This window comes from Balearica regulorum, chromosome 1 (genome assembly GCF_011004875.1).
Source record: "Balearica regulorum gibbericeps isolate bBalReg1 chromosome 1, bBalReg1.pri, whole genome shotgun sequence".
In the NCBI taxonomy this organism is placed as follows: Eukaryota; Metazoa; Chordata; class Aves; order Gruiformes; family Gruidae; genus Balearica; species Balearica regulorum.
Window position 1 is genome coordinate 63,202,873 of NC_046184.1, and position 12,787 is coordinate 63,215,659.

Below are 12,787 nucleotides of genomic sequence, written 5' to 3' on the forward strand. Positions count from 1 at the left end.
CTTATGACACTTGGGTAAGATCTGTTATACAATGTTCCCTTGACTTAGCTTTGTTGCACTGGGGTGTGAAATAAAGTAGTGTTGGCAGTGACTCGTTGCAGGACCCCAGGTGCCATTAACTTCACGCCAACAGGAAAAAGCTTTTTGCCAGCCTCATTTGCACTTGGAAATTTTATCATGCAGTATAATCTATATATATAACTCAATCACTTTGTTGCTGCATTTGATGTGGGGTTTTGGGCCTGTCCATAGCATATTGGTTTCTATAATCCACACCTCTGCCTGCAAAGTAAGGAGATGAGTTCATTGCCAGGCAGTTAAGTGCTTCTTTCAAAGATGCCACCTTGTGGGCTTGCGCTAACTTCATCGCTGCTCATTGTTGCCAAAATTCTGGCTCGTGCCATTTGGGTGTGTAAAAACACTGAGAGAATTGTTGCCTTAGGATCCTAACGTGCGTAGAAGCAGAAGCTTTGTTTCATTTTTAAGACCTGTGAGGCTTTGTAGCCCATCTTCAGGAAGTTAAACGCTCTCTGCAGGCTCTTTACAGGATGCTTAATAAGGTGGTGGTGAGGAAATCAGTTGTTTATGCTTTCTGCCAGATGTTTACACAGCATAATACAGTGGAGTGTAGGCATGGATTAGATGGTAGTAAAGGTGCATCTAATCAAATATTTTAGAGGACAATAATCAATAGCAAATTCTTAGGGAACATCATAAGGGACAGAGTAAGCATACAGTGATGTTTTCCCCAAGTACTCTTCTAGCATCTAGTAAATCAAGGCTTGAAAACTTTTTGTACTACAAGCGCTCTCTCTTGTGAGGTAGCTTTGAATGAGATAGGTTGTGTCCTGGAAACAGCAGACTTGGATTAGCCATCACAGTTTCGAGAAGGAATAGCTTAACTTGAGGTGGTGTAGGGGTTCTCTGCACCTACTGAAGGTTTCTGCTATTGCTGTGGGAATGTCTCCAAAGCACACATGGATTTTACATGCTTCTCCAGTTTTATGACCCAAGATGTTAAGATAAGAAATTTGTACTTGTTTAACAGAAGAAATTTGCACTTGTTTACTTAATAGGTAGCATTCTAAAATGTGGTGGTTCAGCTAGCTGATTTGTCAGCATCTCACTGTCCTGGCAGTAGAGGTAAAACCTCCAACAGAGGGTTGGTTGGATGGATGGCTGGGTTTGTGAACCATTAGGGCTGTGCCAAGAGGAGCTGTTCTCATTCATGAATCAAGAGTCGTAAGCTGTGCTTATCTATCCTAGGCAACTTTGCAAACTGTGAATTAGGTTGTAGACAGCATCATGCTGGCATGGCTATATTATTTTTGTCATCTGAATTAGGTTATAGAGAGCTAACTGTAGACAACCCTGCAATATCTCAAGCTGAAATAGCTATTGTTTTGACCTGTAGTGGTTCTAATCTACCTATCTCAAAATTACACTTAAAAGTTGGATTTTTTTTTTTTAATTTCCTTTCTTCTGGAGTTGCTGTTGCTCTTCTGCAGTGAAGCACAAAAGAGAAACAGCATTAGCTGTTAAGACGAAAAAGTTGATGCAAAATTTCCAGGGGTTGTTCAGGGCAGGCTGCTTTCATTGCATCTATGGTGCACTGCAACAGGTCAGAGGTGGAGACAGCTGAGTTAGTTATCAGAGGCTTGCTTTCTTGTCTGAAATACCTAACTCTGGCACACAAGTATATGCTGGCTAGACTAGGCCTCTCTTCCTCAGCGTGTATTGCTTTAGAAATCACCAGCAAATTGTCACTGAGATTTGTAATTCTAATTCCTCCTTTTCTTGCCTTTTAAGTAGTCTCCCTTGGAAGTAATGGGAAACTTTCTTTTGGCATGTCTTACCCATTATAACTGCTGTTTCCATTTGACAAACTGAAGCTGCAGAGATCATTTCATCCTGAGATAAAAGGATAAAATTTCAGATAAGAGGAACTGAAAAGAGCTGTGCATATTATTCATATCAAACAAATTTGAGTTCTGTGGATCTAAATCCATTTAAAATAAAAGCTGGATGCTGCATATATTTGTGGACTAAGAAGGAAGAAAAGAATAATGAGCAGCATAGACTTTTTTTTTAATTTATTTCCTTCTCCTACTGAGGTGGATTCTTCTGGTGAAGATGATGTCTTTGAAATGCACGGGTTTTAGAGGAGAGGAAAGAACTGCTTGCTGTCTCTTCTAAACAGCAATTGCCATCACTTTACACTGTTGCAGAAATACCAGTAAGGAACGTGTGGGTCACAACTTAAGTAGCACTGTGCTTTTCTATCAGGCTGATCCTGAAATTGAGGATATCTAACATAACCCTTCACCAGCACAAAGCCTGCAAGGTGCTAGCATCTCTTCAAGGGGTGCACATTTATCAGAACCTTTAGGTCTCTGGTTTAGATTTATTTGTGAGTCCATCGTGTTGGACATCTCAAGATATTTTAGTGTGACTGCCTTAGGCAAATAAAGCAAACTAGGGGAGTAAACCAAAGAGGAAAAAAAAATGCTGGGGAAACAGGTGTCGTTGATATTGAGATAGTTTCTCTGAAGGAGAAAAGACACTGCAATATGTTTAAATAAATAAAAGCCTTCAGTTTGTTTTTACTTAGGTGACAGAGAAAGGGTGGATAAGAGTGTCTGCATGGAAACATTCACCGAGGTTTATATTTAACTTACAATCTCATTTCTTTTACATGATGACTAAGACTCCTCAGGGTTTTTAAGACTCGAAGTCAGGAAATTATTTGGAAGAGGAAAATTGTAATTGTAGTAACTGTGCTGAAATAAGCAGATAGAAGTGTTCCCTGGAAGAAAGCGTTCTTGAGTGTGAAAATTATATCCATAAAACACAGGTTATGTGTATTTTGCTTCTTGCATATCACATGTGAATGGTATAAGATGTATTCGCTATGCAGTATATGACTGAAATGCAGAAGCTATCCAAGCGGTTCAGTAAGTACAGAGCAATTTTGCATGGGAACTCTTATATACTCCAGGGGAATGCAGATGAAGGGGAGTGCTGCTATGCTGGCACATGATAAATCAAATCAAGAAGTGTTGAGATTGATGCATTGTACTGAAGAGATTCTAGTAGGTGCACCTAACACCTCTGATGCAGTGGAGCAGAGGCTGCAAGGCACAGCACTATCAGAGTGTTTGTGCTTCTGCTCTCTCTTTGAAAAATAAAGATTGCATTTTCCTACCTCTTCATGATGTGGCTTTGAAATGCATGAAGACTATGTAGGTCTTAGGTGTGGCCAAATTTCACATTGAGGATTTTTTTTAATTTTCTTTTTTTTTTTTTTTGTAGGTTTATAAAATTTCCCCCAAATTTGCTTTCTTGGTGACATCAGGTCCTTTTGTTTACACGGCAGTATCTGTCATAAATGTGCTTGTGAACAGCAGTCTTCTTCGTGGTGAGGCCCCCATGATCCTCTCACTGCATCCTTCTTTCACTGTGCCGGATAACAGATTCCAAGTTCAGACAGGTGAGTTCTTCCTGACACGAAGAGGAGGAGATGTAGCTTCGTATTGATTCACACTTCTTCACTTAGGATTAAGTATGCAAGGCTGAGTCAAAACCCTGCGTTCTACTGCTGTGAATCTTAACTCTTGGTATTTAGTGAAATATTTGCCTGATCCCTGGTTGAGAGATGATAAATTGTAACAGTTGACCACATAATTTCATGATTTTTCAGGAAATTTTTCTGGCACATTGCAAAAATAAGTGTGCTTTTTTTCTTGCTGGAAAAGGTGAGAAGAGAAAAAAATGTCTGTAAAACATTTACTCATAAAATCACAGTGCAGCTACTTTATAAGGCTTGAGTCCAGTTTCAAATTGTGTTTACTTTAAATACTACTTTTTAGAATTCTCATAATGTAGGAGAATTGGTGAGCAGGAGGATTGATTGTTCACATATAATGTGAGCGAGAGGATTGCTCGTGTAGTATTAAACTTTCCGTGGCTGCTGTGTGGCAGCACTTTATGTGAAGTCCATGACTACTAGTAATCTAAAGTAAAATATTACCCATATAATAGATTTTGAGAGTCACTGGTATAATTTAAAATCTTCTTCAGGCACTATTTGCATGACAAAACCACCTGCCTGGTTGGCTGACTGCATATAATGAGGTAGCGACAGGGATTGAGCATATAGGCAGAGAGTTAATGAATGTCAAATGTGGTGCTTTTGTTCAGGTATGTTTCATGTGTTGTTTCTGCTCTATAATAACTGTGTAGCAAGACATCACTTCTTTAATTGTGCAGGTGTGATGTCTTTTTCCAATGTTTAACATAGTTATATAGGCAGACAGTAGACATATTTTCTGTTCTTGAACCTTGTAGAACATTGCTATTAGAGGCTGTAACCTAATCATAGTGTTTCTTTGGTAGGACTATATCAGGAAATTCACAGATGTGCGTGTGGTTAAGGTCTGCATGCCTACTCACATTCCTGTATGCTCACTCTTTTTCTCCTGTGCTCTTCCTTTCTCTCCTGTGAAAGGCTTTAAGGTGTATGTATCTAGATTTAAAAGATCGTTTGCTAATTAAGTGTTTTGAAAGTGTTAAACTGATACTAATATGTATTAAAGTTAATAAGAGCCAATATTTAACTTGTCTAAAAGACCACATACTATATTTCAGTCTGCAAGAAAAAGAGATTTGTTGCTTTTTTTCCTTAAGATTTTCAGTGATCTGTTGGGTACTAAGGATTTCAGTATGGCTGATTCAGCGTTCAAGTCGTGTAAAATTAGCCACATGTACGTAGTGAAGGTCTTTCAGTATGCATGAGGAAACAATGGATATTTTGTCACTAATATCTTTTGGTAATCTAATTACTGCTGCAACAGATATGAGTAGAGAATTTACTGCACCAACACAAAATGTATTTCTACTCTATTTTTACCCAATGTTTCACTGAATATGTCCTGAATTCGATGAAAAAGTGATAGCCCTGTGGATTCTCTTGCTTGTTTTGTTCTCTCTCATGGAAGTACTTGTCTGTAGGAATAACGTGTGTACCCTTTGCCTTCAGTGCTTCAGTTTGTGCCTCGGAACGTGGATGTTGGGTTCTGCAACTTTAGCCGACGCATTGAGAAAGGGCTGACAATGGCATTCATGGAGGTGACCAAACACCAGGAGTTCTACAACTTCACTGTGCAGGTAAGATGAGTAGCGTGTTTTGTGTCTGTCCTTTTTTCCTCTTGCCTTTGTTTGTCCTGTTTTTCATCCAGCCAGTAAAATGAGTTGGGTGTTCACTGGCTACCACTTGCCATCTAGATCATGTAGAACTATGAGGCTTTGTTAGGAAGTCGGGATTTTTTCCCCTACAAAATAATGTGGCACCGCAAATCCCTGTTTTCAAGCTTTTTGAAAAAATGATCAAAGTTGATTATATCCAAAAAACATTATTGAATGTAATAAGGCTTATAGTTTTTCATATAAAGGCTGCCCCAACCCTTATTGAAGTCATTCCCATCAGATTTTACTATTACAGAGTAGTAAGGTGTGGTTAGAAAGTTTTTGTTGGAGGACAACTTTCAGGTCTCACTGCCATTCAGGGGACCCTATTAGGGGGTATAGGAGTTATATGCACTCTGCTGTAATGTGAGCAAACATGCTAGTTGCTTCTGAGGTCTAGAAATACAGCAGTATATGATGTCCGTGGCAGCTGGAACTTCACATATGAAATGTATTGCATATGTGCTGGGTACTGAATCACATAGCAGAGCTTAAAAACTCCCTGGAAAGTCAGTAATTCAACTTAATGAGACCGACTTCCTCTCCTGTCTGAATTCTTAAATTTAATCTAGCTTTGTTGTAATACCAAAATTAGTAAAAAATTTATCATGTTGTTTAACTGACACCATAAATGCCCATCTGTGGTATCCTAAAATAAAATCATAGCAGGAAAAATGACGTAAACTTTACCTAAAGTACTGCATAGTACATGAAGTACTCAGAACTGTACAACTGAATGACACAGTCTGACTGGATAGACTGAAGACAGAACATGCAAAACAATTTCTTGGACTATCAGCTTAGGAAACTTTTCTTTTAAAAACTTCCTTACTGTCTGGAAGAGGTTTGTCTACATGAACATAGTTACTGTGTACATTGGTGCCAAAAGGAGGCTTCTAACCACTGGTAGCGTCTGGGTGTGCAGGGTGCAGGAGGTTCTAACCAAGAGAACATCCATTTTCAGAATGTTTCTTTATCATGGTCTCTTCCTGTCTGTTCCACACAGTTTGGTAATCACGTAAGATTTCTTTATTGGTAGATGAATTTTGCTGACTGTCTCTCTAGGTGGTTTTTTTCGTTGTTTTCTGGGCTGTGACTTTCAGATCATTCTGGATTATGATTGACCTGAAAGGATAGCTCTTAGGAGAGGAATTCACATGTAACTTTGCCTCTTCTGAGACTCGGCAGGCTGAAACAACCTGGAATAGATGTTCCTCTGTTTCAATGTGAACTACCCTCCCCCCTCTTCATATTAGGGTTAAAAAAAATAAAGACTGTCAAGGAAGGAATGGAAATGCCCGTGATTTGATTTTGCTGACTATGCTTCAATCTTGTCTTTTCAGATACTGAATATAACTCTGAGTAGGCCTGGGGCAGCATTTCGGCAAGGCCCCGTGAGCATTGTTTTTGCCGTCCGAGATAGATACGGTTTTCTAAATGGGTCCGAAGTCAGTGAGCAACTAAGAAACTTGTCTGTGGTGGAATTCAGCTTCTATCTGGGCTTTCCTGTGCAGCAAATTGCTGAACGTGAGTACTTGCTGTTTGCCAAGACTGCAAAATACTTTCTTTAGTATTTTTTTCCTTCTACAATTTAGAGGAATTTTGTGCATAAGTGATAATGCAGGTACCTAATTCAGGTACCTAATTTGTATCATGAATTCTGCAGGGGAAATCCATGCCCCTCTCTGCTCACATACTGCATATCAAGTGTTACAGCAACTTGTTGCTTTTGTCATCATTCTTTCCTTCTGCACTGGGCCAGTTGTGCTTACCCTGGCTTCATTTTCCCTGGTCTTAGCCCAGATTAAAAAAAAAAAAAAAGTCACTTTGATCAATATTGCTGTGAAGTGTGATCCCAGGTGTATGTCTGTGTATGTGTATTACCTTTTAGGCATCTCTCTCACTTATTATGTACAACTTGCATTGCAAGTCACTTTTTCCAGACCGTGGTCATCCTAAACTTAGATTAATGGGAACTGCCTGCATAGCAGAGTTTGCTTGATACACAGCCTTGACAACTTATGTTTGGTTAGATTTTTCAGATGACCTCAGTCTCATAAATAAGCCAAGTTTCTAAAATCAACACTGATCCTTGTACATTAATGGATTGTTCATGACAGAAATATCTCATGAACGTAAGCAAGAACATGAGAGAACAGTACTTGCGTTTCCTGGTGACAGGTGCTACTGTTAACCCAGTCCATTAATTCCCAGTTTCTCCTAAGTCACTGTGCTTTCCAATGCAGATTTTAATTGCCGGAGTTATTTTTGTGAGCTATATAGGTGCATAGCACCTGACACAGTGATTTGCTCTATACAGTTAAATGTCTAGTGGAAAATCAGGCTTAATGGCAACTGCTGTTTGTTATGCAGCTGAATAGTAATATGTCAACAAAGATATTAGAGTGTGTTTGTCAACAGAAGAAGTTGTTCTCTATAGCACCTTTAAATCTATATAAGATGACTGCACAGGATACTTTCCCAATGACTAGAAGGTAGTGTAAATATACTAATTTTTTGGAACTTTTTGGTTTAATTTTTTAGCATTTTGAACCATCTGCTCCCATAATCAACTAAAATATGTAGCAGGCTGTTGTCTCATTTTCTTTAAATATTTCTGCTCTCATTTGGTCTCATACAGACTGTATCTGTGCAATGATAGCTGTATTTAATTGAACCAGAAGCTTTGAGAATCCCTGTCCGTAGATGACTATAATTTCTTTTGTTCCTTGTGAGGCCACAGATTTTCTCAGATTGTGGGCTGTGGTCTTTATCTCTCACTGAATTCAAATTAAATGTTGCTTTTGCCTTGATTGCTTGAAAGACATTACTCTTCATCGTCTCTTTTGCACCTTTGCCCTAAAGTTTATTGCTTTTGGGTGTTATTTTCAGTGTCATGGAGCTTTTTTGCCCTGTCATGTACACACATCAGGTCCTACAGTTTTTAGTTTTCTCCATATATTCTGGAGTGATATTTGTAGTGAATTTGCAGATTGCCCCTTGCTGAGAATCCATCTTTTGGATTGTGTGATGGAGCTACATTGCAATTAAGTGACAACAGAATTTCTATCAAGGACAATGTATCCTGAAAGACAGGCTGGTCATAGGGGAAAAACATTCCTATTAAACATGCATGTACACTGTTCTCCTTATTTTCCTTTCCTGATAGTACTTAGGAAATTTGAAGGTAATTAGTGCTCATAGCAGGAGCTCTCCCTGTGTTATCTGCATGCCTATAGTGCCTGGCCAGTGGGGCTGATTCCGGGCTGATGCCAGTGGAGCTCCGCGGTAGCTCATGTTAATGAGAAAGCCACGCGCAGTAGAATGAGTGAAGAGGTCAGGTAGTGCCTTTGGAAAAAAGTCCCATTCAGATTTCTCCTCCTTTCCTGACTATTCTGAGGATTTGCAATGAAGTAATGTAGATGTTGGCTGTTGTGGCCTGGCAAATGTAGCCTCTGTTAATACAGTGACATGTCCAAGCCTGTGGGTGAGTTATAGAAATAACTTTGTTTCTGAAGCTTCAGGAATTGTTTGTTTATTCCTGCTGGCAATTTTAAACAAGTATGCCAACAGCGTGATAATTTCATTCCTGCGAATTCCAGCACAGGCCTCAAGACTTCAAAAACAAAATTGTTCTTCCTCCCCTCAAATCCACCAAAGCTCCCAAGTACCAGACCTCAAATCCTCAAGCAGACCCTTAGTGTAGGAAGGCAGAGTTACTCATCAGTGGTGACTAGGTCCATCATGATACCCACTTTATTCCCAGATTCTCCTATTTGGAGCTCTTGAAAAATGCTGTTTCTTTGGTGCACATCCCCAGTAGCAGGGATGACAGCTGAACAAGGCATGTATACACCCTTGCCTTCAACAACCCCACCTAACTGCTGCCGTAGTTAGTGAATGAATATTGCCAACAGAGCATAGCACTTGCCTCGAGAGATCTTAGCCAGTTTGTTGTTGGCGGTGTCTCTTTGATAGAGAAATTTTGAAGATGACCTTCAAATTTGTCTAGACTGAAGTTTAAAAAAAAATTGTTGTATTATAATGAACAAAATAAAATACATGTAATCAAATTAAAGTAGATACCACAGAATCACAGACTGGTAGGGGTTGGAAGGGACCTCTGGATCATCTAGTCCAACCCCCCTGCTAAAGCAGGATCACCTAGAGCAGGTTGCACAGGATTGCATCCAGGTGGATTTTGAGTATCTCCAGAGAAGGAGAGATATTCTGGGCAGCTTGTTCCAGTGCTCTGTCACCCTCACAGTGAAGAAGTTTTTCCTAATGTAGAGATGGAACTTCCTGTGTTCCAGTTTGTGCCCCTTGTCCTGTCACTGGGCACCACTGAAAAGAGTCTGGCCCCATCCTCGTGACATCCACCCTTTAGATATTGCTAAGTTTTGATTTGATCCCCTCTCAGTCTTCTCCTCCCCAGGCTAAACAGGCCCAGCTCTCTAAATAAATATATTAAGTTTCAATTTAGTAATTCAGAATTTTTAGGAATGATGAGATATTCCCAAAGTTCATCAATGTAGAAAACATGAGGATTTAGTGGATATGGTGCCCTAAATCAAGGAGCATCTTGTCAGCATTTGATTTTCTTGTTGCTAGAGGAGCTCGTATTTACTGTAGATTGAGCTCACTGCAGGACAGCTCATTTTGATTTGAACTTGTCTAGTTTGGTCTCAGTAGAGCTTCAGCACGTTTGTAGTCACTGTTTTGGAACACCAGACATGGTGCGATTTGATAAGTCAGCAAAGTGGGAACACAGTTTCTCAGCTTGTTAGAGCTATGGGTCTGTCTGTCAGCAAGCGCAATAATGAATGTAGCTCATATGCTTTTATAAGCGAGGCAACCACACTCGGTTATATTTAGCTGTTTCTACATTTTTTTGCACTGTTGCTGTGACTGTATTTTGAGCCAAAGGATTTTAGATCTTCAGTATTCAGAGCCAGAAATCATGTCCAAAGGCTCAGCAGCATTAGGCAGATCCTTCTTGAGACACCTTATTCAGCAGTCAGTTGAGGATGACCAACAGCCAGATCTTCAAAACTACTTTGGCAGGAAGATGACTAAATGTTTTTGTTCTCTAGGCCATGAACTCTGCTTTCATGCTGTCCCTTGATCTACAGAGGGGTCATAGCAGGGAAGGTGTTGTCAAGATCTTCCTTAGATAGGTAGCTGTTTTGGTCTGTGCAAATTAATATGCAACCCTCTGCTTTTCAATGTGAATTTTGGGGAAATTTTTGATATTTATGTATTTAAATATAAACAATTACTTATGTTATTGTTTAGATGTGACTTGCCATACTGTTCTATGCCATTTGTACCTTAGTTATCAGGCATGGTAACAGTTAATACCCTTGGTGTTGACTTTCTTTCCCCCCCCCCCCCCCCCCCGAGGGCTCTGTATATGTTTTTGTAAGTTTTACAGTCTGTATCTGAAGAAAAAGAACTGATTTGTAGGTGAGCTGAGCTGTCAGGGGCTTCATAGTGATTCATACTAAGGAAAAGCTACTTGTGTATTATCGCTGTGTCTCACCATTGTTAAGTGAAGTGAGACTTTGCCTTCGGTATCCCAAACATGAGCCTTGTTTGAAGGAATGTGTTTGCTCCCTGCCGCTTGTTCACTTCATGTTGGCTTTCACACATGGTCCTTTCACTCTTTTGTTTTTCATGTAACTAATATGTACTGTTTATACTTTTAACTGTGGGGGTTGTCGCCGTGCAGTACATCATTAACAACAGGAATTTTTTGTCAGCTTTTTCCCACTAATTTAGTGTCAGCGTCAGTAGTGAAAATTGTTAGTTTGAGAGAATGGACTATTCTGTGCTGGAATAGGGCTGTTGGAGTGGCCAAGCCTGGAAACTTCCAGACTTTTTTCTTTCCCCCACAGACTTCTAGGTGACTTCAGCAACATGGTTATATTCAAATGTTCAGTTTATACCTTCCTGCATGCTTATTTTGTGTCGTCCATCTTACGTCTCACATCTTCGATTGTAAACTGGTTAGACTGTCATGAACTACATGTCAGCAGAAAGAAAAGCAAGTCTAGTCATGGTTTTTGGGTGCTAGTTCATTAAAAACAATAGGAAATAATATATTTAGTAGCTCTTTGTGGCTGGAAGATTTCTCTGAGGACAGGCAAAGGCCAGCTGTGGACTGGATGAGGAATATTGGCTTTTATGAACTTACCCTGAATAAATCTCTTTGGTTTTATAACTTTAAATAGAAAGAGTTGCCTTGGGACTTGCTATTTTTTCAGTGCTGTAAGTAGCACTTCGGGTGTCATCTATTTAGATATCTTGGAGATGTTGCAAGGCTGATAGGATAATATAAAATTGTATGATACAGTCCAAAAACTGCAGAAGTATTTGGCAATTTTTTTCTGGGTGGATTTTGGATCAGACTTCTAACAGATACAGTGTGTTACAGTGTATCTACACCCCAATATTTGCATGGAATCTGATTTTTCAGTTGATGCCTTCTCATTCCAGATATTGCATTGCCTCCTTGCTTTCTATTGCTGTTTCTCCATTTATCACAAGTAAGAACAATCACTATGGTACCAGTTCTATCCTGCATGGTCCCACACATTTCTGTATGAGAGCATCAGAGAGATCCTTCTTGGAGCATCTGGTGAAGGCCATGTTGCCCGAGTGGTGTGCTTCAGACTACTATCAAGGGGTTTCTGGGTGACTGGGCGACCCTTTGCCTTTTCAGTCAGCATTGAATCCAATGCTGATACACGGTACGGTGGTTCAGGGCTGTATGTTAGAATCTGCTAATGATGCTAGCATCTATTTGATTAATGCATCTATAGTCATTAGCAGACCAGCCACAATCTAATAACTGCATTTTGTCTATCCGACTTCCCCCTCGGAATAACAATCAGTCTGTGCTGGTTTTAATTGTTAGTTCCAGGGAGCATTAGGAGTCTTGAAAATATGGTCTTGCTGCAGTGTTGAGACTTCAGCTGATCTCAAGATCTGGCCGTGTGTGCTGGTAACACACTTGAGTTGACCTATGAAATAGGAGTTGGAGCCTGGATTTTCTGACTTCTGAGCATGGTCTCAGCTGCAGCAGTGTCCGTTTTTTCATGTATTCTTCATGAGGTTTTAGAATCCAGCCTTAGTTGCCAATGATTACGGCACATCTTCCTTTTCAATTTCAAGATTTTCTGCTGAAGTTGTTTTATTTTTAGATTTCATTAATTCCATGAAAAGTTTAAGTGAATAGTCATCCAGCAATTTGCATGAATTAAATCATTTTTCAAGTACTAATTAGAAAATGTATGAAGAGCACATTAAGTATTGAGGAAAAATATGATTTTGGTTTAAAAGAAGGAAAAACTCACAGCTTCTAGCAGTTTAAAGTTTTATGGCCATTGGCAGGTTTTTGATTTTCTTATCTTACTCTTTCCATGCTTTGGAAAAACAACAGATGCAGTTTAGTTTATGCTTTTTTGTTCAGGTTGTATTTCTAAATTGAAGTAAACAATTGCACAACCAGAGTAAATAGAACTCCGATCTAAAAACTACA

The 12,787-nt window shown here is 39.5% G+C and overlaps 1 protein-coding gene across 4 annotated transcripts in view; it reads left to right on the top strand.

Annotated features, from left to right (window-relative positions):
• The window catches only part of KIAA1549 (KIAA1549 ortholog), a 156,753-nt gene that overhangs the window by 81,968 nt on the left and 61,998 nt on the right, over positions 1 to 12,787 (top strand). For all 4 annotated transcript variants that reach the window (XM_075755195.1, XM_075755202.1, XM_075755185.1 and 1 more), the window contains exons 4-6: positions 3,313 to 3,490; positions 5,039 to 5,166; positions 6,588 to 6,771. In XM_075755195.1, the coding sequence (XP_075611310.1) occupies positions 3,313 to 3,490; positions 5,039 to 5,166; positions 6,588 to 6,771 (490 nt within the window). The remainder of the gene's footprint in view (positions 1 to 3,312; positions 3,491 to 5,038; positions 5,167 to 6,587; positions 6,772 to 12,787) is intronic.